The sequence below is a fragment of the Hetaerina americana genome, unplaced genomic scaffold (genome assembly GCF_022747635.1).
Source record: "Hetaerina americana unplaced genomic scaffold, ioHetAmer1.1.p SCAF_3, whole genome shotgun sequence".
NCBI classification, from domain to species: Eukaryota; Metazoa; Arthropoda; class Insecta; order Odonata; family Calopterygidae; genus Hetaerina; species Hetaerina americana.
In genome coordinates this window covers 109,173,209-109,192,556 of record NW_027286874.1, presented here as the reverse complement: position 1 = coordinate 109,192,556, position 19,348 = coordinate 109,173,209, and the positions used below count along the sequence as shown (strand labels likewise).

Sequence of the window (19,348 nt, the reverse complement as noted above, 5' to 3'; positions counted from 1 at the left end):
TGCTCTCCATACATCTCCACCTATTTATTCCCTATCCTAGGGCATTGCTTCCAAATTCAGGCCCACAGCCACTGTTTCTAGTTCGACACCATCATTTACACATCATTAATTTCTCTATCATTGAAATCTGACCTTCCCTCAGCATTTCTCCCGCAACTGATCACCACGCCCAAGATGAGATAACAAGTCAATGGCAACCACAGGCCACCAAAAGCCCATTCCCCATTTGAGGGCCTTCAAGCACAGCGAGACTCCATTGTCTACATATTTCACAGATTCAACCCTTTTCACACTTATCTCTCTCTATCACTAAACACCCATTCATCATCCTCAAACTTCTATCAGCCTGCAATCCTTTCATCCCACACCCTCAACCGACCATTTCAACGCACCCTATCATCCCTCCTGACACCCTCAACTCATATTTTAGACTGTTCTCCATCAGAAATTAATTCTTTCATTACATGGTGCCATTTTGTCTGTCATCTGTTAGTGTTTATTGTATTTTTGGTTATCTGCCAAAAGAAATTGGCCACACACTGTCTTTGAACTAAGTAAATAATTACCACAAAATGTAATGTGAAAAAATTGGGTAAACTTTAGTAGAGTGGAGTCAAACATTAAAGGACGCAAGGAAAAAAAGGCAATGGAGAAACAAGTACCGAGGAAGAATAAAATTTCAAAACCATGAATGCATTGCTCATCATGAACCAATTGTAATCAGAAGCATTTTAGGCAAAAAGCCATTGGGGTGCACTTGAACTTCTCAGAATGCACGCACATCATACAAGAGCATTCATTCCACTACGCTCCAATTTATTACCTTTCATTGACTCAGTGCTACAAAATAAATTCATTTTTATTCTTTCTTGAGTAGCCCTCATATAAGTATCCAAACTAAAATAGAATATCAGTTTCACATTTAAACATGCATCTGTGACACATACCATTACTTTCCTTTCTCCTTCTTTCCACAAGTATGTATACAACTCATACTAATTAGAAAAACAACTAAAGAGTAATTTTAAAAAACACTAATTCTTAAAATCCATCCCTCATTCTAAGAAGGGGTTGAATGAATTATTTACTTTGCGTTGCCCACAAAATTCTTTCAGTTGCAGTGGCAGTCAACCACTGAAATCATGTATGTGTAGCAACCACTAGTTGCCATGCATCATCTTATCAAGTGACCCAGGTTTCGCAGCTCGGCAATTGAATTGGTAATTGGTCACTGCTCTATGATTACATAGGTACATTTCTAAATTTCCCGACTAAGACTTTTTAATGGTAATTTTTTTTAACACTTGTATTTAAATGTTTGCCTTACATTCCCCAAATAACAACCAAGCCTGTCTTCTATTTGAACATTGATTAGATCAAATTCTTTATCAGTTGAAATACACCAAGTATCTTTTAGCTTGTAAAAAATCACATTCACTCCATAGATGATGCCTCACATTTACTTGGAATAAATAGCAAAGCCTCTGGTGCAAGAGAAACATCCATGGTTTAAATCAATAGGGGTAAACTTTGCAAAACAACAATGCAAAATAATGTTTAACCTGATTTTGCATACAAGTTGAACGAGATAACACTTGAAAAATCAATCTTTTTTTAAATTCTAAGAAACTACCCGAGATGCCGCAACAGAGACTTTTAACGGACTCATATGGAGTAAAAATCATTTGTCTTGACCAGGATCTAGGTTCGATTCCCGGTCAAGGCGAATGATTTCTACACTCAAATTGTAGCATTGTAATGAAGATATTGCAGATGACTCCGTTAAAAGTTACTGTCGCGACATCTCCCCAGTTTTTAGAAATTTTGCAAGGTTAACCTCATGGGCTGTGGTGCATTGCACACCTATGCATGCCTATGACATTATATGTACAGTATTTTGTCACATCTTGTCCCTTTAAAGCCACCAATGTTTTGGAGTGTTCATCACCCCAATATTTGTTTATTTTTAATTACATTTCATAGCCTACTAACACTCCTCAAGGGCTAAAAACACGAAACAGTTGAAGGGCTGATGCATTCCGACCACCCCTAGAACTGGGCTGGTAGGAGCAACGATGATTGCTCCTGAAAGGAATCACTCATACCAGAGGTGGAAGAATATGAGCCAGGCAAAATATAGACTTCTTAGCATCTGCTCCATGAGGGGTCGGCTGCTGCAGCATCTGAGCCCAGTAGGGAACCCTTTTCAGTCATGGCATAACATCAAAACAACTATAGAGGAAAGCAACAGGAACAACTACAAAAACTATTTATCCCAAAAAATTATGAAGGACAATGGACATCAATAAGAGAATGACTCCTGGCAACAACAGGACTTAGGCCACCTAGGATATTGTCACACCTGGCAGGAGGAACAACTACAAAAACTATTTATCCCAAAAAATTATGAAGGACAGTGGACATCAATAAGAGAATGACTCCTGGCAACAACAGGACTTAGGCCACCTAGGATATTGTCACACCTGGCAGCAGGATAAGAAAGGCTATTGTGTTTGTCATTACACAAAATCCTAACAAAAAAGAATAAAAAGCAGCACTATTAAGATGACAGAGTAGAGGACACTAACATGAGGACTGGAACATTTAATAGTGATTGGAGTTTGGAACGTAGTCCTAGAAGAGTCTAGAGGAATATGATAGAGTGAGGTGGGGGACTGCATTTTAGGAACAATAAATGATAATGGAGACAAAGCAATAGATCTATGCAGAAGAAGGGGGTTCATCATCACCCACGTTCAAACACCACAAATGGCCCAGGATTCAGGGGAAATATCAGTTAGACTATAGTTTAGGGATAGATTTAGGAACTAATTCACAGGTTCCCAGGAATGGATGCCAATTAGGACCATAATTGAGGAATAATGAAGCATAAAATCCTTTTCAGAAAGATGAAACTGGAAAAATGGATCAGGAAATGAAATTTAGAAGCATTAACAGAGATGACAAGAAAGGAGCATCAGCAGGCTGTAGAGGAAATTATTGCAGAGAACACGGAGCAGGGCACTGTTCAAGAATAATGGGAACACGCGAAAAGAAGGGGATATCGAAAGCCACAAACAAAAACCCGGAAACAGAAGAAAAATACATGAGCGATGGAACGGTAGAAGAAAAGTGGGAACAAACAAAAGAAATTATAGGAACCGTTAATAGGAAAAGCATGTGAAACCATGCATTACAGGCAAGATGACTATGAAGATACATGAGAGAAGGAAATGAATGAATGTAAACCACAATTAATGAAAGGAAGACCAAATAGATGAACAATAATCTTATGTGGGCAACCAATAGGGAGAAAGGAAAATGGCGAAAGATGCAGTGTAAGGATATAGAAAGGTTCTTAGGAATACCAACTAGAGGATGAAGGGCAGGGCAAATGATTACTAAGGGGATGATCAGTTTGGCTTCAGGAAGGGGAGAGGTACGCGCGATGCATAAGTAGTCAAGTGGTCACTAATCGAGAGGAAAAAGTATAATTAGGATGTATTTTTTGTTTATTAAAGTTTGTTGTTTGTTTTAATAGGGAAGGCATTCAATAGAGTAAATTGGGTAGAATGAATGTATTACATTAGGTATGAGTAGTTATGAGAGACAGGAGACTATTGTACAACATGCACTTGTCTCAATAAAGAGGCATATGGAATGCTGGTATGGGCAGTGTTAGGGACAGGAGTAAGATGGATCTCCATCATCACCCATGCTTTTCAACAAACAAAAAAAATTATAAAAGCCGTTATCAACCCAAAGGTCTGTTTGCTACGTATCAGTCGAGTTCACCTAATAACAAGCCGAAAGCACATGCAAATTTTTGATTTTATTAGCAAATTAGTACAATAGGCATGGGACGATTATCAACATGGAGCAGGTGAAACATTTTGCATAAATAGGAATTTTTTGGACCATGATGGTGTAGTGATATAAGAATTGCATCTGGCAACGAAGCATCCATTAGGAGGAAGGTAATCAATAGAAAGACATTTAGAGTCTAGTTAAGAAGCGACGAGAAAACTGCTGGTAAGGATCATTGTATTGTACAGCCCAGAAACTTGGTCAGTGAAACAAGATTGTAGATTAGAAGCTTTTGAGATGTGGGCGTGGAAAAGGATAAAAAAAAAGGTATGATGCATCGAAAGGAAAACATACAAAGTGATAAGCCTTGCGGGGGAGGAGAGAAGGTTGTTGGGAAAAATCCAAAGAAATCAGGAGAGATGGATGGAGAAAAGGTATGTCTTGGGAGATAAAGATGGTGTGGTGGCTGAGGTACTGGCTTCCCACCTAAAGGACTTGGGTTCAAATCCTGGAGACAGGAGATCTTTTCCAGTGGTACCTTGATCCCTATTTGAGGTGCTTTGTGGAGGGCACTTTGAGCGAGTACACCGTCCGCCGGATGGGATATTCAACTGCGGACCCCTTGGCGCCTTTCGTTAAGAGTAGGCTAATGTCAATGCCGGGTTTTTCTCCACCTTTCATCCTTTCCCGTCTATCCCTATTGGCGCAAATGACCTTAGCTGTCGGTCGCCTTCCCCAAAAACTACTACTAGGATAAAGATAGTCATACTGGCCATGACAAAAGGGAGGCAGAAAGTATGCAGAATTGAAGAACAGCTTATTCCAGTGTGGGTTGTCAGGTTGTTTTTATAAGTAAGGCTATGAGGATGTGTTCACTCCTAATCCATCAGAAATATATCTTCAATGGAAGCCTATCAAATAATAATGTAGAAGCTAAGAGGGCTCTCTAAAGGAATCAGACTTCTAATTTCTTGCACAACTTAATGATAGTAGGCAAGCACCACTTTCCAAGCTTGAGATGAATACCTTTATGTTTATGCCTGAATTTTTGTGCCATGGCCATGTGCTTCAATTACTGTTTGGGAACCATTGTATGAGGTCATATGCTACATGTGCGTCAGAATTCCAGTTTACTCATGACAGAATGTGTAGAGCTGCTTTGAGATTTTACAAAGGTAGAAGATTCCTAAGCCAAAATATATCACAAGAGCCAGCAGGTGTTTCGGGATTGAAACGAAATAAAGGAATGGCTCAGCTTTTTCAAAATAGATAGCATATCTGAAGAGAGTGACCAGCATTCTGGGAAGCCACAAACTGCTCACATACAGCTGTCATTGGCCCCTGGCAGGGTTGGTCTGTTAAAACCAAAAAACTACATTTTCCATTATGAGACCTTTGCTGGCCCTGCTGTGGCAGGGTAATAATAAATGTCCTTGCCTGCCAACCCAGAGGTCTCAGTTCAATTGTTGCATGGGAGAGTTTTTCTCATTCTACGACTTGGGTGTTTGCAACTGTTTTTATTGCTATATTATTGTTAAAAATAGTCCAATTTAAAGGCCAAAATTCTGCTTTTGGATTATTGTAAATAAATAAATATCTTTCAAAAAGTATAGCATATACTGGCACAAACTTCCGTGTTGGTGTCCACTATGAAGATTACAGTATCTTTCATTTTATGATCCTTTCATTATTACAATGATGATTTAGTTATATATGCATTATTGTCTCTAAGAAATCAATCATTAAGATAGACATGCGCAGATTTTACTTTCGAGATGCAATGCTTAGAGATTAATTTGACGAACTGTTGTTCTGGCAACCGGCATTTATTACATACTGGCATAATTTTAATAGCTTAGCATAAAGTCCAATCCAAATATGTCAATCCAAAGTTCAATGGCAGATTCCATCCCATGACCCCCAGGGAAGATGAGTGTGAAGGCCACCAGACCAAACGGGTCCGTTCTAAATTTTTCACAGCAACACAAGTTTATGATGACATAAGAGCATCCACTTTTGACAGGTCACAGGTAAAAATTGTTACTTACTGCACATCTTATAAATAATGATTCTAACTCCTAAAAAAGATATCTTAAATAAAACAGTTTCTAGTGTGACTTGGTGGAAAATCTTCATATTGAAATTGAAAATAAACAACTTGGCTTTTCCACATAGAAAACTTTTTATTTACTACCATAACGAACCCCAGGACGTAAATATAAAATTTCAATGTGGAAAAGCCAAGTTGTTTATTTTCAATTTCAAAGATATCTTAGTTAGGCATTTAATTGCTTATAAACTTTCATATATCTAATTACAGCCAAAGTGACACACAGGTGAATGGTGTTAAAAGGGGCAATACCTCTGAAAGTAAGAACTTAATACAGTGCATACAAAAGATGTATTTTAATTCAGTCATTTAATGAAGACAAGAAAGTAACCCAGACTTGAATCCCTCAGAAAATATAATCAGTGATTAACTAGTTTCACTACACCATGGCACTGAAGGACTAATAGTATATGATGCAGATAATATAATAATTTAATACATACAGGGAGGGGCAACCTAACTTCCTTTTTTTTTCAAACACAAAATGCTTTCAAAAAAGGAAGTTTTGTTGCTGCACCCTGTACAAGAACATATATCAAGTTATAATATATCAGAAATTTCATTTAAAACCCAAATGCAAATGAGTATAAGAATTTATACCACATTATCACACTCATTGAAAACGAGTGATAAATTATGCAATTTCAAATTTAAACTCAGAAAAATCCTTCCAATAGAAAGCTATTATTCATTGAATGAATTCATAAATGGCGAGCAGGTATAATGCATTGTGTTTTTATTGCACACTTTAATGTACATACTCCTTTTTAAGAATGTTCATAGTGTCAAAATGTATTAGTATGAACCCTTTTCCTACATGATAGGTGTGGTCAGTGGACAATAAAATATTATTAATAATATTATTAATATTTATTTATACATTTATACCATCGTAAGGTGATGGTGAGAGGAGTGGGTGATCAATGGGTGGTTGAGGGAGGGAGGGAGAGGAAGAGGGCGGAGAGGTAAGAATAGAGGTATGTCTGATCCTGGAGTTTCATCACGGAGTGGTTGCAGAGGGTGCCTGGCAGGGAGCGGAAAGGGAATGAGTGATCATTAGCAATGGGTTCCTTCTTCAGGTCAATGTGGCCTGTTGCTCTTGGAGGTCCATCCACATCCCTTTCTCCTCTGTGCTCATCATCCATGGTGTGAACTTAGTATAGTAACATATGCTGAGGAGATGGGCTGCAAATTGTGGCATTTCTATTCTTAAGAATAAATCCCTATGGCATTCCTCCGCTGGCCCCCCATGACTTCTTCCCATCTGCCCAATTCCAAGTCCTCAGCTTTTCACTCCCCAGCGGTCAAGGTGAACTGAACTGTTCATGCCCTGCTATCGCAGTCTCTCCTAAAATGCTACAGCCGCTGCCAGCCTACCAGTCTCCTGACTTGTTTAGCTGTGTAACCTATTTGTATGTACTAATGTTTACTCCATTGTAAGTTGACTATAATTAATTATTGTAGCTCAACACAAAGAATATAATATGTCCTCATCCTTGGTTGCTACTCTATCATCACCATTAAGTTTTCTAGCGATTCTTCAAGCAGCACTTATCTCAGCTGGGATCTGCTAATAATTAAGTTAATGTTGCTGGTGATATTCCCGTTTCCTTTCATGAAATCTCTAGTATTTCTCTGCTTACAACCCAAGGCATCTTCCCAATGTTAGCCTTGCAATCTAAATATTGCCGGCTGTAAACTTCACTTCTGATTGATTGCCTCTACAGGTTCTTTTGCCAATGGGGAGAACTCTGTAAGTTCTCATCATAATACAGTGGTTTTATCTGTGAAATCTTTTATGTAATTGCCTGCTTTAATGGAAGTTTGCCTTAAGTCTTTTATGTGATCACAACTTTGTTGTTCCTTGGGACGGAAAATGTAAAATTCTGTCAGAATTAGTCAAGGAAATTTATTATCTTCTAGAATCTACCCAGTGACTGTAATTCTGTTGCTCACGGAGTTTATGAGCTTGTGAAAAGTTCACATATTGTCTTTTTGATCCTGACCATAGACTCAATACTCATAGACTCTGGACTCCACCAGAGGAGCAATTTTTCAGAGGGTTTATCTTATGCATGCATTCAAAAATATTACAGACAACAGCAGTGACAAGAGAGATACCAAAGCCCTAATGTTGGTAGAAATGACCATTTACTAGGAAGTGTGGCAGAGGTAACGGTGGTGGATGACCTTAACACCTGATCCTCTCCCCCATCCCACCCATCGCCTTTGGACGGTTAAATATATGTATATAAGTTGGTTTATCTGTGTCATATAACATTATTCCTCAAGGTACTATGGTGAAATGAAACTAGTTGATGGATAAATACAATTTTCTGGGGAATGCGAAGTCTTGGTTACTTTCTGATCTTCATTAAATGACTGCAAGAAATGTATCTTTCACACTATAATAAGTTTATTATACACCAGATTTTACAATAATGTAGCATCATTAAATGGGGAAAAGTGCACACGCCACTGGCTCATTTGAACGTGTACATATCAAAGTGCTGGACTCACCTGAGGCAAGTTGGCGGAGAGCTGCCTCTGCAAGGCATCCCGCTCCCTCTCCACCTCCGACAGCTTGGCCTCCGAGTCCGCCAGGCGGTCCCTCGCCTCCGTTAGGTTCTCCACTAATTTGTCCCTCTCATCCAGCATGGTCACCATCAGCTTCTCGAAGTTTGCATCCTCCCCCATCCCCATCACCATGCCACCCCCTCCACCGCCCACGCCCACCCCACCAGCACCCGATGACGAGCCCGATGATGAGGAGGAAGAGAATGCCGAGCTTCGGCTGCTGATGCTGTCCTCCGAGATGGTTGGCATCACATCACACATCATGTTCCACATGGTGGTGGCTGGTGGTTCTCTCAGTGACTAAGTCGACAAAAATTGCCCCCCCTGGAGTGTGTGCTGCCGCTTGGTTCCAATCCAGAATCCAATATCTCCCATCAACATATGCAAAACATTCACATGGACTCTCACATACACGCAATAACGCAAACTTCACCGGCTAGCACATTCAAAAACAGTGCTTAGACATCTGTTTTCGGGGTGAGACCCATTGGCTGTATCAATGTTTCTCTTAAAGTCACAGTGCACCAGAACTCAACTGAATGCAAGCATTAAATCCGCAGCAGATGTGTCAGTTATCAAATTTCAGGGGCATATCTTGTAGAACAAGTCAACCACAGCTTTCAAAGCACCCAAAATTAACAGAAAGATTTCATAAAGGAAGAGAAGTAGTAAGAAATATAGCTTTGGGTCTTCAGTTTTTACAAAAAAGACTACTAAATATTACAAATTAAAGCATCTGTACACGTAAGATTTGTGCTTATGAAAAATTTCAGCCCTATAACGGTCAACTTTAACCACAATGTGAACATTTTTCTTCAAATATCTTCAGAAGAACTTCCTCGAGATAATTGCAGTCCACATTAACACTCGTGACAACATTGTGGTTCCTTCATTTTCTCCTAAATTTTACAAGTTCCACAGGTTATGGCACTGCTATCCTACATAGCACAACCACATATATCCTAGAAATCGGTGAGCATCAGAGTTGGACACTAGGTCCCCATTGACCATAAGGTCGTTAATAACATAAATTACAAAAATTCACCATACTTGTTATGTTACATGAAACGATTAACTTTAGGTCCCGGATAGCTTAAAATGGCCCTTTAACCGTGCATTCCTTTGATTCAAATCCAAAACATAAGAGGGAGGCAATAGCCTCCATTTTAAAGCATGAATACAGGAAACCATTTTCAGCAAAGCAAAGAGAGTTGTAAATGTTTTCAAAAAAACTGATCATGTTATAACTCGTACATGTATTATTCTGATTAAGACATCACCACTCATAAACATTAAATTTCATGGATTACAGCAAAATAACGAAAGATCCCATTCTGCAGGAAACAATCATTCCAAACAGGATCTCAGTCTGCTTCAATTACAGCGTGCCCTGAAAAATATAATTAGTAATGATTACATGGCTGCAAATTATTCTAAAATTATTGGAAGTAAATTGTCTCTGGCGCTCAGTACAATGACACATTTAAACTTTAATAAAATTAAACCGAATCGAACACCTATGGCTATTAAATTTTTCTTCCAAAAATACAATTCACGTAAGCAAATGACAACATTTTCCACTCATGTTGTAATATTTGAAATTGAATATTCCTAAGAAACGCCATTAATTCTTCAACGCAATAAATAATACTTGTTAATATGAACTAAAATTACCGTGATAATGGAGTAGTGAATTATATCTTGACTAAAGGGTCCAACATGAACACCGTACAGGACAAACCTATGACACTTCAGCATACCGGTACACATAATTGTACAGCCTAATCCTTCCTGTTGCTTTTTGTTAGGCCACCGAAGGGAAAAACTCAAAATTCACAACTTTAAATTTATAGATTCTTAATTTGAGTCCATTAGAACTTCTGAAAAAAATTACCGAGCACACACCGGCTAAACGGGATGGTTGTTCATCTTTAAGGACCATACGCCCCGATGATCAAAATCAGACACCGCAAATGATAAATAAAGCCACACCGCTGAGTACACTAGTGGTCAGACATAGATTACTGCAAATATTTACTTCACCATTAGAGTATTTCGTTCATTCAAGATGAAGCTGAATAGGCTGGCACATAGGTACACAAAACATCCCCTACACAACCACAGACCGGGATCAATAACTAACACTGAACAAATGTTCGCACATTTTGTCGTTACCTTAAGCGAAACAAAGGAAACCACAATACAATCCCGTAGAGCTTTAATTCTCCTGAATTCAGTGGCTGACGGCACATGCAGACAGATCTACTCCATTCGTTACAACAAGCATAAGCCTAAATGTAAGGCAAAAAACTAGACATAGAGACAAATTGGAAACAAAATTACCTACATTTTTTTAAATAATACTGATTCCACTTTCGCCTGTGCTCTCCCTATAACCAAGTCCCATCACTTTCTACACCGAACCAGGCAGCCATTTTAATGTGTGACGTCAGTGACGTCATCATACCTCCTATCCGCCCTCTGCAATATGGCCGAAGACATCGATATATGTATTCAACATAATCCCTCAACTTTTCTTAAATTTTTAATGTTAATATCTCAGAGATGTTCGGAAGCGTAACATTTCATCACTATTTTAGGAGAGTATGTCGTTGATAAGAACTAAAAGGAGGAGAAGATTGAAAAATCCCGAAAAAAACATTACAGGTATTCGCACCTGAATGAAAGATGTTTTTAGCAGGTTCATGTGTATAAATTCTCATTTTTTCTATTGTTTATCAGAATTTTTGAATTTTCTGTCATTTTTTTGGTGTGTTCGTGTTCAATTCACATCTAAATGGCGTTGACAATGTTTTCTTACCTCTAGATGTTACTTTAAATGATTTCGCAAACTCGGATAAAGGCGTTTGTCGGAAAAAAGTTGGGATGAAAAAACTAATTGAAGAAGGTTTGTACATTTCTGCCCTTAAGATACGCCAACTGCTAAACGTAGTTTGGTGGTTTGGTAAAATTGCCATGTGTATCCAAACTGGTAATTTCAGGTCATATTTGCTGTTCTGCGGCGCCCTTTCCCGTTGAATAGAACATTCAAATCTGGGCATATTTTAGTCGATGACATTATTTCATGTAATCTCTGTTTCCGCGTAATATTTCAATGTACATCCTATCACATTCCAGTGAAGTCACTGGCATTAAATGTCGAGACAGATTGTGTCGAAGAGGAAGATAATCCCTCTAATAACGACAAAGGTACTCGCAAAAGAAGACGGAAATGTAGTGAAATGGGTGAGACTGCAAATAACTATCCACTATTGTTATTGACGTATCGATGATATTATTTTGGGTCTATCTGAAGTACATATTGGACGTAATTGTTTTCATGTTAAAGGAAAAGAAGATACACCTGAAAACGTGGCGGCAGAAGAAACGCTTCCTGCCTCTGTATACCCGTTAGATGTTTGGTTTGTTATTGGGGAGTATATTCGCCCTGAAGATGTTGGGCGTTTTGCAGCTATTTGCACCTCGTCAAGAGCTGTCGTTTCTTCCCCAGATTTTTGGTTGCGCTTGCGACGAAGGTTGGCATTTATTGGCCATTTTCAATCCAGTGTTTAATTATTGACCTACCCAAAAATCTTTAAAGACAGTTGTTTAAACTTTAAAATTAAACTATTTCTTACAGATACCTTGGAAGTTTCTCCTTGGCAGAGAAAAATACCTTTGCACTGCGAGCGCAGGTCATCCGTGGTCTCCGGCAGTCATATCCTCCGTTAATTGCCAGACCGCAATTCTTCATTCGGACTCAAGCTATTGGTACCAGTGACGGAACTATTAATTCGCTCACTGGTTGCATGGTAAATAAGTATAATGTCTTTTTATGAGTGCCCTCTTCATATGTTGGGTTATTATCAGGGGATCAGTGAATTCTGTTAATATAAATCTGATGAATTTTTTAGCAGAGAAATTTATCGGGAAGGGAAAGACTTGGGACCAAACTGCCGACTGCCGTAGTCCAGCGACGGTTACTTCGTTTTACCGGTGATCATCATTTGGTTTTGGGTGCATACTGCATGCAAGCATGGCAAGAGAAACGTAAGGTGACTATATTATTTTGATAAGTGTGACTCAGTTCATTTGCTTTATACCAGGTAGATAAAGCATTATAGCTGTCATTTATAGGACCATAAAAATGTCAGTCAATGAAGAAGTAATGGTCATAACTCAAGCCTGCATTTAATTTTAAAAATAAAAATGCATGCATTCAAGACTTATGGTCTCATTTATCGCTCGCACCTGAATTTAAAGTAACAGGGCCTGGAGGTTTTTGATCATTCCAATACCATTAAAAGAAAAGAGAACAGAATTTAAGAGATTTGATTGCACAGTTGCTATCCATGTAAAAAAAATCAGGAGGCATTCAGTGATTTTTAACTGCTTGACCACTTCTGTTGCTGTTGAAAGTTCATCCTTGATCCTCAAAAGTGTTACGAGAGCTTGCATATAGAATGCCTCAAATATCTTTTTCTAATATTATTGTAAGGTTGCATTCTCTCATTTCCTTTCACATTCCATTCCATTGAGCGCATAGAAACCAAGAGAAATGCTTCTATTGGTCCTGCCTTTCAAGCAGAAGTCGTTCTTGATGTAGGTTATGAACCTCAAGTACATTCAACTTACTCATAATCGTTTTTTAAATTTCTTAATCGAAACACTCACTTTGTTTGATAAGATTTGAACTATTCTGGTGGGACTCCTCCGATTCCAACTGGTTCCAATTTTGCTGTAACCTTGAAACTGGTATGCAATAGCAAAATCCATTCCTATCTGGCCTATGGAGTTGTCTTCTGGGGCAACTCCAGTGCAGCAATGAAGGTATTTTCCGTGCAAAAAAGGTCTTCAGACAAATTGTTAACTTGCTCCCAGCTGGACCCTAGGAAAGCCACCATTTAAGGGATTGAAATTAATGCCTCTGCCAGGCATATACATCCTTCACTGCTCTTAACTTGTAAGAAAGAATAGTTGTTTATTTTTGGCAAATTCCACCCTGCATGATCACTTGACAAGTGGAAGGGAGAATATGCACCTGAAAAATCAACCCTCTCTAAGAAACCCCTCAGAAGCAAACAATTAAGTCTACCGTGACTGATTGAAAAATTTAACTTTAGAAGTTATTATTCGTCAAGTGATATTACAGTATAGATGAATAAATACTTGGTTGAAAAATCGTAATTAGAATGATATATATTTTTACTGTGTAGTAATAATATTTGTCCTATTTAATTTTTTTCCTCATATATCCCTGACAATGTTTTCTCTCATGTAGTATTTGACCAACAGAACAGTCAAGTTATTATTATGTTGATTCGAATCTTCGTTCCATAAATTCTCTAAAATAAATTCCATTTTTTTTGTGGAAATCATCACTAAAGTGAAACATTTATCCAAATTACTCACAATGAATTCGGATATTAAATAACTGATCTTGATACTTATCAAGTGGAAAAGTGCTACGATCAGTTATTCATTATGCTCGACTTCCACCACATCACACCTGAAGCTACTCAATTTGTTACAAATTATGATGGCAATATTCAATCATATTTATTTTCTTCTAACTTGTCATTAATATTGTGATGTACGCAGGACAACTGGATTTATTACATAAAGCTCAAGCAGCCATTTCAGCAGAATAGTTATGCTGCACATCCAAGCCCTTCTTGTGTTGACAATAATAATGAACTGTCAACTGCCAAGGATGATGGAACACCTGACTGTTGGATGTCAAGGTCGACAGGAGAAGAACCTTTGGGTGGTGAGGAGGAGCAGAAGAAACAGATGGGCGATATGTGGGCAAACTCTGAAGAAGGGTGCAAAGTCATAGAGATAATGGTAAGGCCTCTTTGTGTGTATGACTATATTTGATGGTAATCATTCGCCTATTGGTTGGGAGCATTTCAGTCAGATTTTGACTGATTCCCATGCTTCTCCCTTCTCTGCTAGCCTTCTGCATTTCTATTTCTTCTCCGTCATCCAATAAGTGCCCCTATTGCCCATAACACTTAAAATAGTCTATTAATTTTGTTTTATGCATCTGGCAAGTGTAAACCAGCAAAGCCACCATATTGCTCAAATAAATCCAGTGTTACTCTCCCCTCGAACTAGTTCTTGAGCCATGCAAGTATACGCTCCATATCAAACCCATGCATGATTCATCTTCTTTAATCATTCTCTTCAGCCAAAACTTGTATTATGTGCTTATTCTTTCCAATTGGAGAATTAAAATACTTAATAGTAAATTAACCTTCATGGCATACAAGTATAGCTGATTCATTCACTCCTTTTTTATCACGAACCATTTCCATGAATCTGTTTTAATGTTCTCATTGTGTTAAGTTAGAAAGTAAGAGTGACATTGTTCAACAATAACTCCATGTTCGTACCTATCATGCTCCATCCTATTTTATGTCCACTACTACTACTTGTGAAGCAGTCTGATGTGTATTGAGGCCATTATTACTGCATCTATCTGTCCTGACTGAAAAAATAGGTACTCACACTTGGAGATATCTGTTATAATTATCTTCAATAGAATTCTTTCCTTTTTTTTCAGAAAAAAATTACTAACTGCAGAAGTTTATACGGTCTAACATTGGAGGCAAAATGTCTTATATAGTTAATATTTGAAGATAATTGTTTTCTGGGAAAATTATATTTCACTTTGCTTTGTTAAATGGATAGTTGTATGGGGTAAACATTTATCTTCAATTTGAAACCTCAATAGCATTTGTAATCAAGTATCTTCCTTATAGAGAGAGTGTTAGCTATTTTAGAGTATAAGTCTTGTTACATCAAATTAAATTTGGAGCAAACTTTCTTGATATTTTTTGGCATCATGACTGAATAGGTGTCACTTGGTCCACTCCTCCCTCGAAATGTTAATATCTCGTATCCTTTTATCTTTCTCTCTCTCAGTTAGATAAGGAGCAGCTATCCAACGGCCTCACTGGCCCTTCTCCTCTCATCCTTGGGCTTTCTTTGGTGTGGGCTTGTGCTAGGCAGTCTTCAACCACTTGCGCAAGTTCCAACAGCCGCTGCCTCGCATTACTCTTTGGGCCTCCACACCTCTCCCCCAAGGCCGCAACATCGTTGCTTTCCAAGCTGAGCACTGGCTGGCAAAGCTGTGGTGGTGGTTGGGCCGAACCCTTCTCTGAGGCCGAAGAAATATCTCTTGCATGTGGCACACCTCTCCCCAAAGGTACGTTCGGCACATTTATCATTTTTTTTTTGGGAATGGGATAGATGAGGGTAGAGAATAACTTCAGTGACTGTCTAAGGTTTCTCAATTTTCAAGAAATCCACTTTCCCAAATCCTAAGAATGAGTTTCAGTGGATGAGTTCACTCTAAATAAGAGACAAATTTTGAACTAGCGTACATGTAGATTGAGGCTACCACAAATATGTAGTCAATTACAAGCTTACATTGATTGAAATTTGACCCTTGGACTTCATAAAGGGCTCCCAATAATCAAACAAAGCTCTGTTCCGGAGCTTTTCCCATATCCTGGGCCAGTGGCAGTATTTCAGGTAGTACCTCAGACCTACAGAAACGGGAAAATTGCATCTTCTGCCAAGAAGCATAACTTGTGAAAGTTCTATTCCCTTTGATTTTCTCTATTGTCTTAGGTTCCCAGTGTGGAGTGATTCGTCAGGGCTGTTGCAAGGGAGGTGCTGCTGCTGTCACTGCGATGAATACTGCTGCAAGGGGACTCGCACGTCCTGGAGGGATGGTTCCCGTAGTTTTCCCAGGAGTGAACTCGGTTCGCCTCTTGGATTGGTGGGACTCGGACTATCCGTACCCTGGAGAGAGACGGAACCAAGGGGAGAGGTGTGGAGATGAAGATGACGACCATGGGCGATGGATGGCGTGAAATCTCCCCTGTGTTGATGCTCATTGTTTTCCTTGGAGATGAACTTTCACTGTTGAAGTAAAGCTCTCACAACCATATTGTATATTAAGTTGCCTTGAGTTTGTTTTTGTCATAATTGTGTTCCTCTCTGAAAGATAGTAATAGGCATCATTGCCAAAAGAAATATTTTTATTGTGCTCATTATACCAAAAGATTTTCATCGGAAAATAAATTAATATAAAAAGTTAAAGCTTCTTTAATTAAATAAGACATCACGTCAACAACCATGCTGCTGCTGAGCAGGAATCATGGGACTACAAAACATTCAATTGCCACTGCATATGATATTATGCACTCCAATAGGAGGGTCTTAGCTTTTGATTCAAGGTTTACTGTGGATTTTACATTTCATCATAATCAAGGCTGTTCAAAAAGTTCCTGAACTTTTTTATTACGAAAAAATACTTCACTAACAAATTATTGGCCAGGGTCCCCTTCAAAGTAGTCTCCTCCCCAATGTATACATTTATCCCAGCAATGTTTCCACTTTTTGGAACGCTTCCTCCGGAATTCTCAATGGTGAATTTTTCTCTAACTTTGGAATGGTGGCAAATCTTTTTCCTTTGAGCGGGGTTTCTATTTTGGGGAACAGGAAAAAGGCACATGGGCCAAGGTTCTTTTTAGTATGGGTGGGGAAGCGCAACATTCTTGTTTTTGGCTATTTTATTTTAAAAACAAACGGTTTTGTCGAATAGTCGATATCACCCGATGTCGACTATTTGATAAAACTGGTTGTTATTATTCACTTTTCAAGTTCCTGACAGACTTGAATTCGAGCCTATACAATTCTGTATTGTTCTATGGCAAATAAATCTATCTATCTTGTTATTTCTGGCCGGCTGTCATCAGGCAAGGCACGAATTTGGCCGGGACTCAATGCATCCTCAATTGTTCACTTAGGTTTTCATAGCATGAACCAATCGAGATCCTGCACTCTTCTGCAAGTTCCCTGACAGTCAAACGTCAATTTGTACGAAAGAGTTTGTTCACTTTCTTGATGTTGGGGGTCATCAGTTGACGTTGATTGTCTTCCGGAATGCTCTTTTGAAGAGCTCATTTCCTCAGACCTAATTTTTTGCCACACTCCATGAACACCCCTTCACATAAATTGCCCTATCCAATCAACAAAGTGGTTGAAGGTGGTTATTTGGGAAGTTTCCTTGGACATAACACCTCCAAGTGGATTACAAAATGACCAACTGGAGGTGTGCTGTTCAGAAACTTCATGAACAGATGTAGCTGGGCAGTGGAGGAGGTAAGGTACTCAAAAAGTAAGTCTTAGAGCCACAGGAGGGGAATGGTTCCTTGCTACATAAACCTGCCAGAGGGTGTGACCATATCTGATGGTGGCGTGTTTGCAGAGGGTAGACCATTTGAAGATTGGAATTAGCTAAAGCACTCCGCTAGGAAACCAAACCTGCAACACCACAGACATTCAGAAAGAGGGTCTCCTCACCTGGATTATCCCAGAAAGGTGGACACCGCCCGCATGGCCAACTCCCTCTATGCTCACCCTGCGGATTGAAGAGAGAACAAATTTTCTTGGGAACCTGATGTAACGTGGTGTGGCACCAAGGTTCAAGTGGCATCAGTTCAGGAAACAAGACTCATTCCAATATTTTTAGTTGCAAAGAAGCCTTCGTTTATTTAGAATTGAGCGATGGTGGTGTTCTTTTTATGGTGCCCAGGGAGTAAATCCCTCCCCCTAGACTATGCGAGAAAATGAGATCTGCATTCCTAAAATTTCCCCTTCCTCTTAAGTTCTCTGAACATAGTTGTGATGTAGTTAACATAATGATTTTTGGCGATTTTAACATGGATTTGTCACAATTCAACTCAGTTTATGAAATTAGGTGCCTTATTTTATTCCTTTAGTTTAGTAGCAATCAATAATATTCTTGCAAGACTAACCCCTTATGCCACTTCTCTTTTTTGTATATTATTCGTTTTCTTCTCTTCTCGATTTTGTTGTATATAGCCTACCAAACAAATGATTATTGTCTGATGCTATGTATAGCCGCCTATCTGACCACTCTGCGCTTGATTTTCATCCAACTGGTGAAAGTTTTTAAAATTTTAACTAGCCATATTAATGAATCCAGGCTATCTTCAACATACATGTATGTCACGTAGGTAATCAATGATATAATTTACACAGATATCAGCAACATTTTGAAATTATGAGCTCCAATAATCTAATGATACTAAAAGGTTCTAAAAATTTTTAAAGCTGAGATTAATGCTTTGTTAAAAATAGTAAAAAATTGTGATACTTAATTTTTGTATACCTTCATTTATAGCATATGGATTTTTAAAGGTATGATGAAATATGAGACTTGTATTTTTCAAAATCATAATGTACTCCACAAAATATTGAACACTTCTGAATAATTTCAGAGTATAGGGTTGTGATCACATTTTGTACTAATAAAAACATAAATTATTAAACAATGTACGCATAGGATAAAATTCATTTACGAATCTAAAGAGCTGCATAAGTACTATATGTGAAAATGACCGGGAACTCACAGTCACAGAACATCTGGTGACCAATTCCATGCAGCACAAAGCAAACTATGATGCTGATATTGGCGGAGTCCTTAACAAGTATGAAACCCCTTCAGCAGCCACACCACGCCAGCATGGCCATGTGTCAATGGACATCTGAAGAAAAGAATCAAAAGGTCTCACATTAACAGAAGCCCCACCTTCAAATTCTTGCAGTTTCAACCAACGTGTACAAACAAATTCAGAATTATTAAAAAAAGAACTCAATCAGGGGTATATCATGAATTAATGTAGTTCAGGTTTCTCAGAAACCAAGACAAGACAATGTCCGCTACCCAATTCCCTTGTTGCTACAATGTAGCTACTTTGAAGTCATCCCTCCCCCCGGCTATCTCTATGCCTTATAAAGCGAGATGATCCT

General features: G+C 38.6%; 2 protein-coding genes across 2 annotated transcripts in view; one reads left to right on the top strand and one right to left on the bottom strand.

Moving 5' to 3' along the window:
• Liprin-alpha (PTPRF interacting protein alpha) overlaps nt 1-10,922 on the bottom strand; it is a 112,932-nt gene extending 102,010 nt beyond the window's left edge. Inside the window, exons 1-3 of the mRNA XM_071587957.1 lie at nt 10,842-10,922; nt 8,694-9,884; nt 8,438-8,612 (exon numbers count right to left, since the gene is read on the bottom strand). Of these exons, the coding sequence (XP_071444058.1) occupies nt 8,438-8,612; nt 8,694-8,767 (249 nt within the window). The 5' untranslated portion in view covers nt 8,768-9,884; nt 10,842-10,922. The remainder of the gene's footprint in view (nt 1-8,437; nt 8,613-8,693; nt 9,885-10,841) is intronic.
• A 56-nt stretch (nt 10,923-10,978) lies between these two features.
• Nucleotides 10,979-16,609, top strand: fsd (transmembrane protein fates-shifted). Its single transcript, XM_071588076.1, has 9 exons — nt 10,979-11,161; nt 11,322-11,402; nt 11,633-11,740; nt 11,844-12,030; nt 12,135-12,306; nt 12,409-12,549; nt 14,096-14,341; nt 15,425-15,707; nt 16,136-16,609. The coding sequence occupies exons 1-9, from the start codon at nt 11,101-11,103 to the stop codon at nt 16,378-16,380; spliced, it is 1,524 nt and encodes a 507-aa protein (XP_071444177.1). The 5' UTR covers nt 10,979-11,100; the 3' UTR covers nt 16,381-16,609.
• The last annotated feature ends 2,739 nt before the right edge of the window (nt 16,610-19,348 follow it).

Bases quoted from the DNA above. Each gene is read 5' to 3' on its own strand.
- fsd (XM_071588076.1), top strand. From the start codon at position 11,101: ATGTCGTTGATAAGAACTAAAAGGAGGAGAAGATTGAAAAATCCCGAA. The intron at 12,550-14,095 runs GTGACTATATTA...TGATGTACGCAG, and splicing joins CATGGCAAGAGAAACGTAAG to GACAACTGGATTTATTACAT. The intron at 14,342-15,424 runs GTAAGGCCTCTT...TCTCTCTCTCAG, and splicing joins GCAAAGTCATAGAGATAATG to TTAGATAAGGAGCAGCTATC.